Source organism: Centrocercus urophasianus, unplaced genomic scaffold (assembly GCF_019232065.1).
Source record: "Centrocercus urophasianus isolate 14NV4802_14NV808 unplaced genomic scaffold, USGS_Curo_1.0 seq_11, whole genome shotgun sequence".
Classification (NCBI taxonomy): Eukaryota; Metazoa; Chordata; class Aves; order Galliformes; family Phasianidae; genus Centrocercus; species Centrocercus urophasianus.
Window position 1 is genome coordinate 68,379,496 of NW_024884253.1, and position 14,292 is coordinate 68,393,787.

At 36.2% G+C, this 14,292-nt stretch overlaps 1 protein-coding gene across 3 annotated transcripts in view; it reads right to left on the minus strand.

Moving 5' to 3' along the window:
* The window catches only part of CTNND2 (catenin delta 2), a 507,709-nt gene that overhangs the window by 52,613 nt on the left and 440,804 nt on the right, over positions 1-14,292 (minus strand). For all 3 annotated transcript variants that reach the window (XM_042838959.1, XM_042838975.1, XM_042838967.1), the window contains exon 15: positions 12,446-12,596. In XM_042838959.1, the coding sequence (XP_042694893.1) occupies positions 12,446-12,596 (151 nt within the window). The remainder of the gene's footprint in view (positions 1-12,445; positions 12,597-14,292) is intronic.

The following is a 14,292-nucleotide window of genomic DNA, read 5'->3' on the forward strand; positions in this document are numbered from 1 at the left end:
CTTAGCTGATGCTCTCTAAGCACTTTTTGTACATTAACTGTCCCTGACAATGACAAACATGTGATTATTCATCTTCACTTATGGAAACAAAGGTAACTTGCCAATGACCATCTCAAGAAGCAATCTAAGACTTAATGGTTCTCCTGCTCAGAAATAGCTGAACAAACACAGAACAAATTAATTCCTCCAATTAACAGATGTGATTTTTTAATGTTTACCTTCAAAACCATTTAATTATCTTAGTTTGTTTACTTCAGTGGCAACTCCTGAACAAATCTCTAGCCACACTTCTAATTACAGTCTTATTAATACTGCAAGAGTAACAGCTATTGATTTTTATGTTTTAAAGTACATTTTAGAATAAATAAGAGTGAATAAAGAGACAACATTTGATTTCTGTAAGAATGTGGAAAGGGTTACAACTAAGCTAATCTCTGACACTTGATCAATTTTTGCCTTGTTTGAAGCTTTAACTAAAGGTGTAATTCTTTTTTTTTTTTTTTTAACTTTACCTCAGCTTTGAAGTTTCTGTAAGCTCAGGGCAGCTTATCAGAAAAGTCCCTGAGAATGAAAGATGCTTAAATAGGGCTCCAACTGAATAAGATGAATTTCAGTCTTCCTACAAAGAGGCTGAGCTTTTCAGTATAAGGCACATACTTATTCAATCCCAAAGCAGAAGAATGGATTTAACTGCATTGGATAATGCACAAAAATCCATCCTTAGAACCCTTGTATCAAAGGCTCTGCTGACGCTGTACTCCTATCTCAGATTGTTAGTGGCTCACAAGAGAGGAGACATGCCCTTTTCTTTGGGGCTTGATTTAGACATTGCAGTACAGTGCTGTACAACAGAGGATAACACATTTAACTCCTGAAGATTTAATACCTACATATGGAGAATATACATGCAGTCTTGCCAACCTAACTGATATCTTTGTATTCCAAAGCAGTCTCTTTTTGTCTAGCTGAGAAATGCTGCTTATCAGTTTTCATAAAAACACAAAGGAATTACCAAAGCGTTATTTTTCCAGTAACATAATGGTTTACACTGGTGCAGTATTACTGTGGTAGGATTCAGTGTTTGGATTCTAACAAAATAAAGCAACCTACAGGGAGTGGGCAGACACCCAGCATGCAAGTGTAAAAAAGTATCAGATTATGACCCCATTTTGAGCCTACCAAGCAGTACTGGGCCTAGACAAGAGTTTTCCACCTCTCCTGTCAGCTGCTCGTGTGAATTTTTTGACTTTGTTCTGTTTCAGAAAAGTTAGTCTATAGAAGAAAAGTAGTTTTTTTGCTCACTCAGCTCATTCTCATCAATGACTCAGGTAGTACTGATTCACGTAAGTAACTTGAGCATAGATATGGCATGTTAACAAGAGGCTAGAGGGAGGCTAGGAGCAGGGTGTCTTCTGCCATGGACTGCCTCAGGGAGAGTAACCAAATAAGAGAACTGTAATTTCCCTAAACATGCTAACCCAAATCAATTGAGAACCTGTAATTTTAGAGTGATAACAAATCACACTATTAAAAATGAATTCTTCCATATAACAGTTTAGTATGAATTTATTTCTTTTAAATAGGAGAAGATATGTGCTTTCCTCACTAGAACTGAGGAAAGCACAACATTTTCAAAGCAATAAAATGACTTATGTGGCTTCCAACCCCACTTTTTCAAAACTGGCCAAGAATCCTTTAAAATAGAGGCTCTGCTTAAAGCCTATGTCATGACTGAAAATAGATACTGACTTCTGAATTCATCACCAAGCACTTAAAAATCCACACAGATGTTATTAACATAGTGATAACAAGCTGTACTTTCACTTTCCCTGCTCTCAAGTCACTGATTTACAGTACACCTTTACATTGTTATGATAAATAGCACCATTCAGACCTTCTCGTTCCTCATTAATAATGCTGCTTTGTTGCTGTGCGATGAATCCTGTTTCTCATGAATGATGGAAAAATTCCTTTTAGTTTCTATGAGAAGATTAAGCTGACAGTTACAAGACTTTATTGCTGCTGCAATTATGTGCCATAATACATTTTTTAAACGAACAGAATACCTTTCTATATCCATGTGTACCCCCCAACAAATTGTCCCTTCCTCTTTGGTGTAGGTAAATCTACATATAAACACATGCAAGCATGTATATAAATGAATGCATATAGAATATAAGGAACAAGTTAAAGATATTCTATGGCAATTTAATATGGGGTTAATTTTGCAGATGATATACAGTGCTGAAGTTGAAGAACATTAAAATAGAAGAGAAAGAAAATGCGTTTGGACGTGTGATTGCACTTCTTTATAGCCACAAATTTTTGCAACTATTTGCAACAATTTAAAATTCATGTTGTTGCTGCAGAACTTAATTACATATGAGATCAGAGTCTAAAGGCGATTACTAAGAATAATTTAATAACAGGCATCACTATTGAACTAGGGAAACTATATTTATTTCGACTGATTTTAAAATAACCAATTCCAAAGAGAAAGACAAAGATATTCCACCACATTTCCCTTTCAAAACTAGTAAGTACTGTTCTTCACTACGACCTTAACATTGTGAACTATTACTGTAGTTTCATGTCATGCAAAGGAAGCCAACTCCTGTGTCTAAGTGTATTTAATGGCAATGATCCTTTTATAGCCTTGATTATACAATATGAATAAGATGATCTGCCACTGGTCCTCATATGCTGTAACTAACACATCAGCCTGCTCACTATAGCATCCGTACAGACAAAGTGGTGAGACTTAAGTGAATGATATCGTGGTTGGAAAACTGGCTTAACTACTGGCCTCAAGAGGTAGTGACCAGAAATGAAAAATCCAATTGGAAGGTGGTTATTGGTAGTGTCCCACAGGTGTTTGTATGGGGGGAAATGCTGTTCAACACCCTCATTAACAACGTGACTGATAGAATAGAAGGCATTCTCAGAATGACTGTGCACAACATATTTGGAGGACCAGACTATACCGGAATAGCGCAAACACTGGAGGTCAGGGCTGCTATACAGATAAACTACTACACAGGAATCTCAGTGTTCTACAAAGCCAAATGTAAAGCCCTGTACTTGGGCTGAAATAATCACATGGAACAGTACTGGTTGGAGAACAGCTATTTAAAAAGCAGATTTTCAAAAGAAATCCAGAACCTAGGGCTGCCAGTGGACAAGTTGAACATGAGTCCACAATACACCCTGGCAGCAAAGACTGACCACATGCCAGGCTGAATCAGGTGGAATAGCCACAACTATGACTCCTCCATGTAGATCATGCGTACACATTCAGTTCTGGTCTCCCTCACCAGGAAAAACACTACAACGCTGAAGCAAATCTGGTGGAAGAACACCACAAAGATAGCCAAGGGGCTGGAACACATGACACAGAAGAACTACATTTGCTAGAATTTAATGTTAAGGAAATATATTCTTATTGTCTGGAAATACTTAACAGAATAGTGCAGAGAATCTGCAAGTCTGGAGTCAGACTTACCTTGTAGGTTTACAATTCTTTCAACCAACATAATGACAGTACTTTATAATACTTTCCTTAATTTTATGAAACATAACTGAATAAATAGAACAGAATTTGCTTACACAAATAATTTTATTTGGTATCCTAAGACATTTCTTAATATATTTAACCCAGACCGTTAGCACTTACTTAGCAGGTAAGGCCTTTAAACTAAATTTTTAATTTCACTTGTGATGACTTCCTTACACATTCACTAGGGTTTATAAAAAAAACACCAATGAAGTAGATTTTATCTTCAATTCTCTCTACAGAGCAGAGCTCGGCATTCTACTAAAAAAATAGTCAAAATGACCTCTTTGGAGATTGTTCTGTGCTAAATGAGTTCAAAGCCTTCTATCTGCAGTATTGGAGGGAATATCTGAAATCACTTGATTTGTTTAACAAAAAACAAACAAACGAAAAAAAAAAACCAAAAAACAACCACCGCCAATCTAAAGCTGTAAAGTGCCGCATTCTTCTCTCTTATCCTGATGTCTCAACTACACATATTACATTTCTACACAAAAAGCATGGGTTTAAACAGTAATGCACACAAATGCTTTCTTAGATCAATTTTTTTAGTCTGATCTATTATTAAGTATTAAATATTACATATACGAAAACTTGTTAACTCTAGAAAGTAGTCAGTGCATCTTTTTAACATCGGCACAATCTCTTCCATACTGCAGCCACAAGAGAAAGTAAAAGGAAAATAAAAAACACATAATATAAGTAAAGTAAGACAATATAAGTAATATCAAGATTTCAGATATTTCATAAAGATGCCAAGGAGAGATCAATGAGATTTTGAAGCTGATTCTAAGGGTCATCAGGGCTTTCCATGGGAGGAAAATGAAATTTCTTTATTTTTGTTTAATTAAGCCATTGAGATATTAAGTATCTGAAACAGTCTTACCTTATAGAATTATGATAATAGTGCAAACGAATTATTTCCTCACTTACATCAGATTAGTAGAACTAGTTACCCTTTTAGTCTTTTGTCATTGTGCATTACAAAGCTGCTGCTGCTCCATCCCAGCAGTTAACAGCATGAAACAACAAATTTGGATTCTTAAGTTTCTTGTGAAGGTACCAGCTGATTCAATATGAGGCCTATGCAACCAGTATTCAACAGAAGAACTCCCCCAAATGGGCAGAAAGCTAACAGTGCTTCCAGCTATCCAGGGCAACAGACACCAAAAGGTATGCGATATTTCTGATGAAATGCAAGAATTCATTTGAAAAGACTGCCACTATAAGCTATTTTTTCTGTTTTACGTAATCAAAAGGCTACTCAAAGTTTTAATGGTAACACCTGAAACAAGAGCCTTTAACCCTAAGAAACATGAATGATAAACAACTGGTATTATGCCTAGGTTTTCACAAGGAGACAAAACCTACATCAAAGTACTCCATATGAAGAACAATTACTGTGTATGTAAAAAACTGGCATATGAGATATCATCCAAAGAAAACAACTAGTACGAGCTGCCTGTACAGCTGTCTGACTGATCTGACACAAGGGCTTCCAATATTTTGGGACAGAATACATACAACCCACCACAGAAATGCAGTCACCTTACTCATAGACCAGAGCAACTGTTAAAAACTGGCAATGCTGTGTAATGTCTTAACAGTCAGGAACGGGAAAGAAAAACAAAATTGAGTTTAATTACATTGAAATTTGGACATAATGCCAGCTATAAGAATCCAGACACTTGTACTGCTTCCTCATCAGGCATTCTTTGAAAAAAACTACTCTCTGATTCTTTCATCACTGCCCTATTTTTTACCCTGGGGAAATAAGACATTTTATGGTGCAAATATTTAGCTAATGGATGATAACGAACATTGTTGTTGCATATGCACAGGTACTTGAATCTGGTGTTAGCCTGTGCAATGTCTGCCTATCCCTCCTCCGCAGAGACATGCAAATCTTTTAAGCCCCTACATTTGAGTTTTCTCCCAGTGTCACCTTTATGAAGGATGTCCAGGTTCTCTCCTTCAAAACTACAGTGCCCTAAACCCATTCCTAAAGTCTTCACATACAAGAATGATTTGTTTCCTCTATCAAATGAAAATTCACTTGCCATGTGCTACTCTCCTTCATTGACATATCATAGGAAACGTTGGAGTACTGGCTTCTTCAAAGAAATGTGCTTTTAGAAAATAAAAAATCATATATTTAATTGCTATTATTTGAAAATAGCAAATATTTCAGGAGAAAAAGCTATTTTGCATGCTACACAAAAAAAATTATGTTTCGTGATTCAAAGCTGATACAGAAAGGGCTATAAACACCTGTTTTGGTACATTTATCTGTTAATGTATGACTGTTACAGAAGTTGGGATTCTGAAACTGCTTTGCAGATTTATGACAATTCCTCAGGGATTGAAAAGTGCTTTTAAAATTACTTTAGCAGTTTGTGACATTTGCATGTCTACTGCTGTGTGTTTTATGCAATATTAAACTGAATTATATGCATTTTTTAGATGAGAACTGTAAATTTTAAAAGAATGGGTTGCAGTTCTCAGTGTAAGCATTGCAAAACAGAGATGAAAATTAATATTGAATTGTTTGAAATGTCAGTCTTTTGAGTGAGATGCATGTCCTGTATATTTAACTGTTTTATAGTTTGTGCAGAAGAACAGAAATAAATTGTTTATCATCTCAAAATGTAATCCACAGGTCAGGGCATTTTCTTATGAAGTGCACATCAATGTGCTGAAAAGGTATTTCTATTGTCTGTTTCTTTGATTTCTGTTGGTTTTTCTTTTGCTTTTGGCAGTTGCAATGAGTCTGGACTTCTCTGGGCCATCTCCGTAAGATTTTTAAGACCTGTGCTCAGAATTTAACCTTAAGTAATACTGAACGTGAACAGAGACTTACAAAACCCATAATATGTCTTAATTAAAGTTGCCACTATCATCTAGATAAGCTGTCATGCTGCAATACTGCAGATGACTCTCTTGAGACTTTGGCATTTAAAATATAAATGCAGGCATTTTCTAGGTGGATTTTTTTACAGTTTATTCCACAGAGAGGAAAAGCTAGCCTGCAGCTGGGTCATAGTATTGTGAAATACCTTGATCTTATTATATGGAAAAGAAACACTGTACATTTATTTAACTACAGCTTTACAAAGAACACTCTGTTAGAGGTGTTCTCTGCTATAGTAGACTTGAGACTGTATTCAGTTATTTCTGATGCTTTGAGTGGCAACAGAAAATTGTAGTGCTTTTTCACTAATTGCTCTTGCTAATTCTAGAAAACTAACTGAAGGGCAGCAAGACAGCTTAACAAAAAAACTTCGTAAGATTTTATCTGCTAATCTTTAGTCCCCCCAAAAATAACCACCAAGTCTCTGGCTACCCACCCAAGTTCTCACTACAGGACTAGTTCAACCCTAAGATCCAATACTTCAGGTGACAAAGGTCATGAGGGTGAACACCTAAGCGGGGCCATTTTCTTGTTTACACCAGAAGCCTACCTGACTACCTGACTAGCTTAACTGCCAGATTTTTAGATGATTCATGGTTGAGAGAAATCCCTCAAAATCCATAGTGACTCAGATGCAAAGAAGACTTGATCTTAAATTTGATCTTAAAAATGAAAATTTAGTTACTAACCCTGTTTTTCTCCCTAAATCTCTTTACTTGAGAATGTTATTTAATTAGAAATGAAGGGTGAAAGAAATCTTTCCTAACCTCTGTATGTAACAGATCTGATTGTCAGAAATACAGCTGAGATAAACCAGAGCAAAAGGCAATACACAAGTGGCTGAAGGTACCTGAAAAGTCAAAATTGCTTTGACACAAAGCTTTCATACTATAATTGAAGAACATTCAAAATAAGCTTCTATCAGTTTAAATTCTCAGCTAAATTACATATACAACATCAGAAACCAGGGAGTCTGGACTTGGTATATATTCACCATCTTAACTAATATCTTTCCTGTCACTGATAAGAAATAAAGAGCATGAGCATTACATTCTATTTCGTAAATCAACTTCTTGATAACCACCTCTTCTAATTCAGGTGTTTACTCTAATATGTGTGTTGCATAACTCATATACTAAACACAGAAACCAAACTGCAATAAAATTGATACAAATTGAAACAAATTGCAGCATATATTCTTTCTTCAAATTCTTCTGAACAAATGCATATGATTTGAGATAATGCCTTCTGGCATTTTACGCATTGTGAATTTCTGTCAATTTAACAATTCAGTAACTAAATCACATTATAAGATGATTAAAAATTCAATAAAAAAGCAGTGCCTTTCAGATCTTTGCAGATCTATTTGTGACAAATTCAGAAGTGCTCACATTTAAAAAGGAGAGAAAAGTGTTTACACACTCTAAGTGGGATGAAAACTGCATACTTGATTTAATCATCTCCCAATCCATCACCGTGTTCCCCAATAACATAAATTACTATTACTCAGAATTTCTTATAGCTTTTGTTTTTGTAGTTAAAAAAAAAAAATACCATCTGCACTTGGATTTATTATAGATACTGAAACAAAGTTATGGTATTAAAATGCGTCCATGTTTTACGATAGGAGAAACCCATGTCGCTATTTATACTCCAGAACATACTGCTGTTAGAATACAAACAGTTGTTTTTGACATGTTTTCTGTCTGCCTGCTGAAAGCAAATCTTTCCAAATGTGAATCAATATCACAGTTCGAAATAACAAGTCTGACCCTGCTTTGAGTACTAAGCTGGGCAAGATGACCTCCTGAGGTTCCTTGTAACCTGAATTGTGCAACGAGTCTAACAATGTTTTACCATCTTTCAGAATTCTGTATCCTGATTCTACTTAGTGGGAAAATATTGGTGGTAGGCAGATGGTTGGACTGAATGATCTTGAGGTCTTTTCCAACCTTGGTGATTCTATGATCCTATGATTCATTACAGTTGTAAATACCTGACAGACATTCCAAACTCTCTCACGTTTAGCAATAAAACTTTAAAACAAACACCAGCTACTTCAAACACTCAAATACATATATGTTGCCCATGAGATGCTAAAACATACATTGTCAATTTATGCATTCCCTAACTTTTTCTCTCTCTCAGCAGTGGCTGGGCAGTAGTACAGCTTGAGATCCACTTTATCACGTTAGATAAACCACTTTCTGGGTATTTCTCTCTCTGTCAGGGAGTCTAATATTTAGACACCTAGCAAGATTAAGCAGACTATAACAAGCTGAGCAACAATTCAATGGACATGCTATCTCAAAACTATGTTACCAGCAGATCAACAGTGAATTGAGAATGATTCATTCCTGACATCCCGAAGCAAGAATAGGTATTCAAAAATACCCCTCCTTTAAAGACCCTGTTTCAGGGCTTGCTTCAAAACCTTGTGAAAGCTTGAAATTTTACCTTTAACTTCACTTATTTGAATCACGCTTTTGCAGCAAATCCACAAAAAGGATGCCTTAAGTATTGCAGATCTTTAATTTGTCCCCTCTCTGCCTTAAATCTAGAGCCCTGAACAGACAAGTGGCTTCTCTACGTATTGTAAGCAAAGAGTTGCATAAGGATGCATCTTATGCATGTGCCAATGGGTCAATGAAAATCATTAGTGCAACTGTCCTACCTTTTCAAGGATGAGTGGCCAAAATACCTCCAAAACCATCTTTTGTTTAACTACAAAACTACATCCCAAGCGGCCACAGAAAATGTGTGAGTGGTGCTCTTGAAACAGTGCTGCAGTGTTTTCTCTGAACCACCAATGGCTCAGAATAACATTAGAAACCACTGTCAGGATAAGAGCAAGATAGATAGAAAGACCTGAAGCACAGCACTTTGTATCAACAGTACTCAACAAGCAATAGCAGCTGTCAACTGTTCTCACAGCTCAGCTCCACATCCCTCAGCTGTGGCACTGCCAGAAAAGAGACAACATTGATAGATCTTCCCAATGGTGTTCTTTTGGGAAATGATAGAGAAGGGGTACTGTTTTGTAAAGACAAAGGTCCTCAAAAGTGAGCAGAAAATGACCACAACTTGAGTGTCACCTGGAACGTAACTGGGCAGTTATGTCCAAGGATAGAGAATCAAGTGCTGTATAACCAAGTGTCAATACAAAAAACAAACAAACAAACCAAAACAGGCCAAATTTACTATGTCTTTGTCTCAGTGGAGTCTAATTTCAGTGAGGAAAAAGATCGATTTCCCCTCTACCTCAGCCTCCAACTAGACTACACATGGCACAATGAAGGTGATATTAAGGACAAGGAGCACACCCTAAACGAAACCCAGGAAGAACTCACTGAAGAAAATGTTATATGGTGATGGCTCAGAAAAATTTTGAGAGGCTTGGCACCAAACTTTATCAATATAAACACACTTAATAGATCTGTGACAAAACCAAAATAGATCAGCAAATTTGACAAAGTCTAGAAAGAAATTTCTGGTCATTTCAAAATGACAGTCTTTTCATTTGCTTTGTGGTTTGCTACAGGTGGGTCTGGATTTTAGCAAGCTTTCTGCTATATTTGCCAGATGCCACAACACTGATTCATGGGCTGCTTGGCAACAGCAGCAAAGAAATATCTCATTCTACGGTGCATTTCAGTACAAATTTCTCAGCTGGGAATGGGAGAACAGCATCACTGAAAAGGAAACTGTAAAATGGATCTCCAAGATGCATTTAAAAAAATGCAGTTCTACTTATGCAATCTTTACTACCTATACAGATGGACAATTCACCTTTAAGAAAAGTTATCTGAACGGGACAAGGCCAATTTATGAGGCAGTTTGTCATTAGAAGAATCTGACAAAATGAAACTTCAAAGAGGCAAGATAAACAGGATGCTGACTGTACTTAGAAAGACACTCATGTAATGAACACCAACAAGCCTCTTTTGAGTCCTCTTAGAAGATCTCTCAGAACACGTTGAATTTTAATATTCACAAAAATAGACAACCTATGACAAGTTGAAATCCTTGACAACTGCAGATGTTCGTAATTTCTGCAAATGAGATGTATGATGTGACCTACTAGCTATAAAAAATTCACAAGAGAAATAATGACCATTATTACTGTTTCTTCAATGTTTGATGACATAAGACAAAGAAATGAGCATGTAAACGTCACAGCTGAAATGGTTCAGGAATCATGGTCAAACCTTCCCTATCATATTGGCATGTCTGTACCTTGCTTTGGAGTTATAAATTACAACTTCCCAGAATTATTCCACAAATAATTTAAGCAACACTGTGCTCATTACCAGCTGACAGATAAATAAATCTATTGTCAACAGAATCTTTCCACCTTTTCAAAATTCATCTTTGTTTATATCACACATTCTCTGATAATTACATAAAACATTAAAATTTGGAGGCTATGCAATCTTATCCATAATTTGACAAGCATTTTGTATGGCATACCACATTAAAAGACAGCTCTAATTTTTGCACACTTAGCCTTACATTCCTAATAAAATTTGCATAGCTAAGAAGGAAATAAAACTTTCACAGAATCACAGAATTGTAGGGGTTGGAAGGTACCTCTAGAGATCATCGAGAGCAACCCCCAACCCCTTCAATTAGAAGGACTAAAATGCTGAATTACAAAGACTATAACATGCTGAAGACTGAAAGTGAAGGTTGGAACATGAGATAAAATGAAAAGATAATCAGTTATTCATTCAGGTCAGATGGCCTGACACACTTGCTTCAGCAGCAGTTTCTACTCTAAGATTCCGAGAAAACAACAGAAAAAACCCACTAAGAACACACGTGTAGCATCCTGAAGCAACTTCCTGAAGACTGAACATAATACAGCAAACTTGAATTTCATGTCTTTTTTGCCAGCTATCATGTGAGCAACAGCTGAATGATCAGGTTGGTCTTGCATGCAAAGCATCAACTTGAGTTCAGTTCCTGGTTACCCCAGCAGGTTTATACTACTCATCATTCACTACCTCTGTTTGCTTTACCACATTTTGTCAGTGAAGTTCTCACTATTTTGTACAAGAAGTGAGGGGAGATTGCCTTGCTTTAACAAGCACTGCTCTTACGAAGCACTCAATACAAATAATAAAGCATTATGATCAAAGTATTTATCTGTAGAATTCTGTAATTAAGGGCAAAGTATTACAGTATGCAGTAATGATAACAAATTAACTACCTAGCACAAATGAAGAACAGTGTGCACTGAAGGTACAGAGGAAGTAGAAATAATTTTTGTCATGATTGTTAAACTAATTTAAAACAAAAAAAAAGACATTTTTTCAAACACAGAACATGAAAATAAAGTTTAAATGATTCACAGCATTTTTATGAATTATAGCTAAAAAAAAGCAAAACAAATTGAAAAACCACCATAAAACAAAAAATACAACAGAAAACCTAAAAAGTTTGCTTACCATACCATCAGAATTCAGAACGAACAATGATTTAGATAACACTGTTTTCTCCCTTATCTGCACATATTTGAAAATTATGCATCTCCAAGCTCTGCTGCTGGACCTACTAATATGCCCAGTAAATTCCTGAGACCATCTTTTAAGTTTATGATTTGACACTTCATAATCTCCAATATCACTTCCAATAGAGAATCTGAGGATCAGAGGTGGCTGCTCTGTCATATCCTTGATCTGGAAGACGCAAGTGCCACTGTCAGCCTATGAATAAAGCACTAAAGTAGAACAAAGCTATCACTTTTCTTCTGGAGATTACAGTATGACAAATCATAAAATGCTGCATGACGTTTAATTAATTTAACAGTTCCTTGCAATATAGTACTAAGCTGTCACACAAAATGTGAACATAAAGCATTAAAGAAAGAATTAAAGAAATTATGTTAGAAATGTGAAAATAATCTTTCATCGTGCTTATCCTGCTGTAAGCAAGAAGAAAACCAAATACAAAATACAGATAGTTGGGAAAGAACATACCTATTAACTCCTTATTTCTGACATCTAAGGCCATGTTTCGTAAAGCTGTAGCAACTGCACATACCACCCGGTCATTGTCTATTCGAAGCAGTTCTACCAGGATTGGCAGTCCTTTTTCTTTGCGGACAGCAGCACGGATATACACTGACCACTGTAAAGACACATGGAGAGCGTGGTTAAGAAAGTGAAAAATCCATTAAAGACAGTAAAGCATCTGAGGTTACAGGGCAAGGAGTGAAAGAAACATATAAACTCAAAGGAGAGGAAATAATTGCATTTATGATGCTAAGCAACCACTTGATTTGGAAATCAGCACTGATTTTTTTTTATGGTGGCAGGGAAGTTAATTGATGAATTAACTTGAATCCTAGCGCACCTGGTTACATTTTACAGCCTAAGTTCCGACTTAGGCTTTGCATCAACATTTGCTATACAATATTCCATGGCATTTTTTCTCTGCTAAAACCACAAAATTATATTATAATATATGTACTACAAAATACGTTCAAGAAGTCTAAGAATTTCTTTGTTATAATTGTAAAATCAAATATTATAAAAACATGATAATGCTTTTAAAGTTTCTCTTACGATTGCTAACTCGTTCAGAAAGAAAAATGAGACTGTTATACATCTGATTTTGGCACCTGTATTGGCCCCTAGCAGGAGTCAGTAATTCACATACCAGCTGACTCAAGCAGGAGAAGGTCTGTGCAGCGCACATACTGCTTCTCTACAAGTTGTAGCAGAGGAGCCTGTAGGTATCTCCCACCTGGCACCTGGATGACAACACTGGCACAGCCAAGTCTTTATCCGGAAGTGAAGCAGCATTTTCTTCCATGAATACTCTTTTTTGTTTAACAGCAGAAATGACGAACAGAGTTCTTATTTCTAAGAGCTCTAAATGCCCTAAAGATAGGGCATTTAAATAAAGAGAGGTGAAGGTAAAGTTCTGGAACCCCTAGGACTTTGAAATATTTCAAATATTTTAGAAACTAAGATGATAAGCCCAAACATTTTCAGATCATGGTTCCCTTGTTTTTTGACAACACCTTAACAAACAGTTATATCACACTTCAAAGAACAGTCAGATCACAACAGTGATCCTCCAGAAACAATAAGAGCAAAAACAAATTCCATGACATAAAGCATTAGAAAAAGGAAAGCACACTTATTGCCACCATGCATATGACCTCTACTTAGCATAGCTGAGGTGCTCGCTTTAGAAAGCAAGCATCTGTTTATACTGTTACAGACAGGTGCCCTGAGCAGCAAGAGGTCAGAACACATTTTACAGTAACACCAGTAGAAATAAACAGGGAATGGCTGCTATCCTGTAATGTTTAGAGCACAAATTCATTTTTTGTTATATGACTCAGAGGAAAGTGGGAAAAAGGAAGACAAATCAGCATTCAGAGAGTATTACTATATCATCTTTCTTCTGTAGTAAAGATGCACAGCAAAAACTAGCTGGCTGGACTTTGCTGTAGACCAAAGTGATAATGGTTGCAATAAGCTTTTTAGTCAGGTACATGGGATGTGGAGCTCAGCATCACTGAGCACAATAATGTAATATGTCTGAAATGTAGATGTGCCACCATTTACTGCAATGAAGTGAAGAATAGCTCTAAGGTGAAAGATAAACAGTAGCAGGATTCTTGGCTGATTGTACCCTCTGCTTCTCTGGTGCCTTCTGTACAACCAGCATACGGGGTGACTGGATACAAAACAACTAATTCATAAAGATCAGTGATTTTAACTGAAAGTATCTGCTGAAAAAAAATAATACTTTCCTGAAACTTGATTGTAATGGGATATTAAAAGACGCATTGAAAACGCCTAAGTAATTT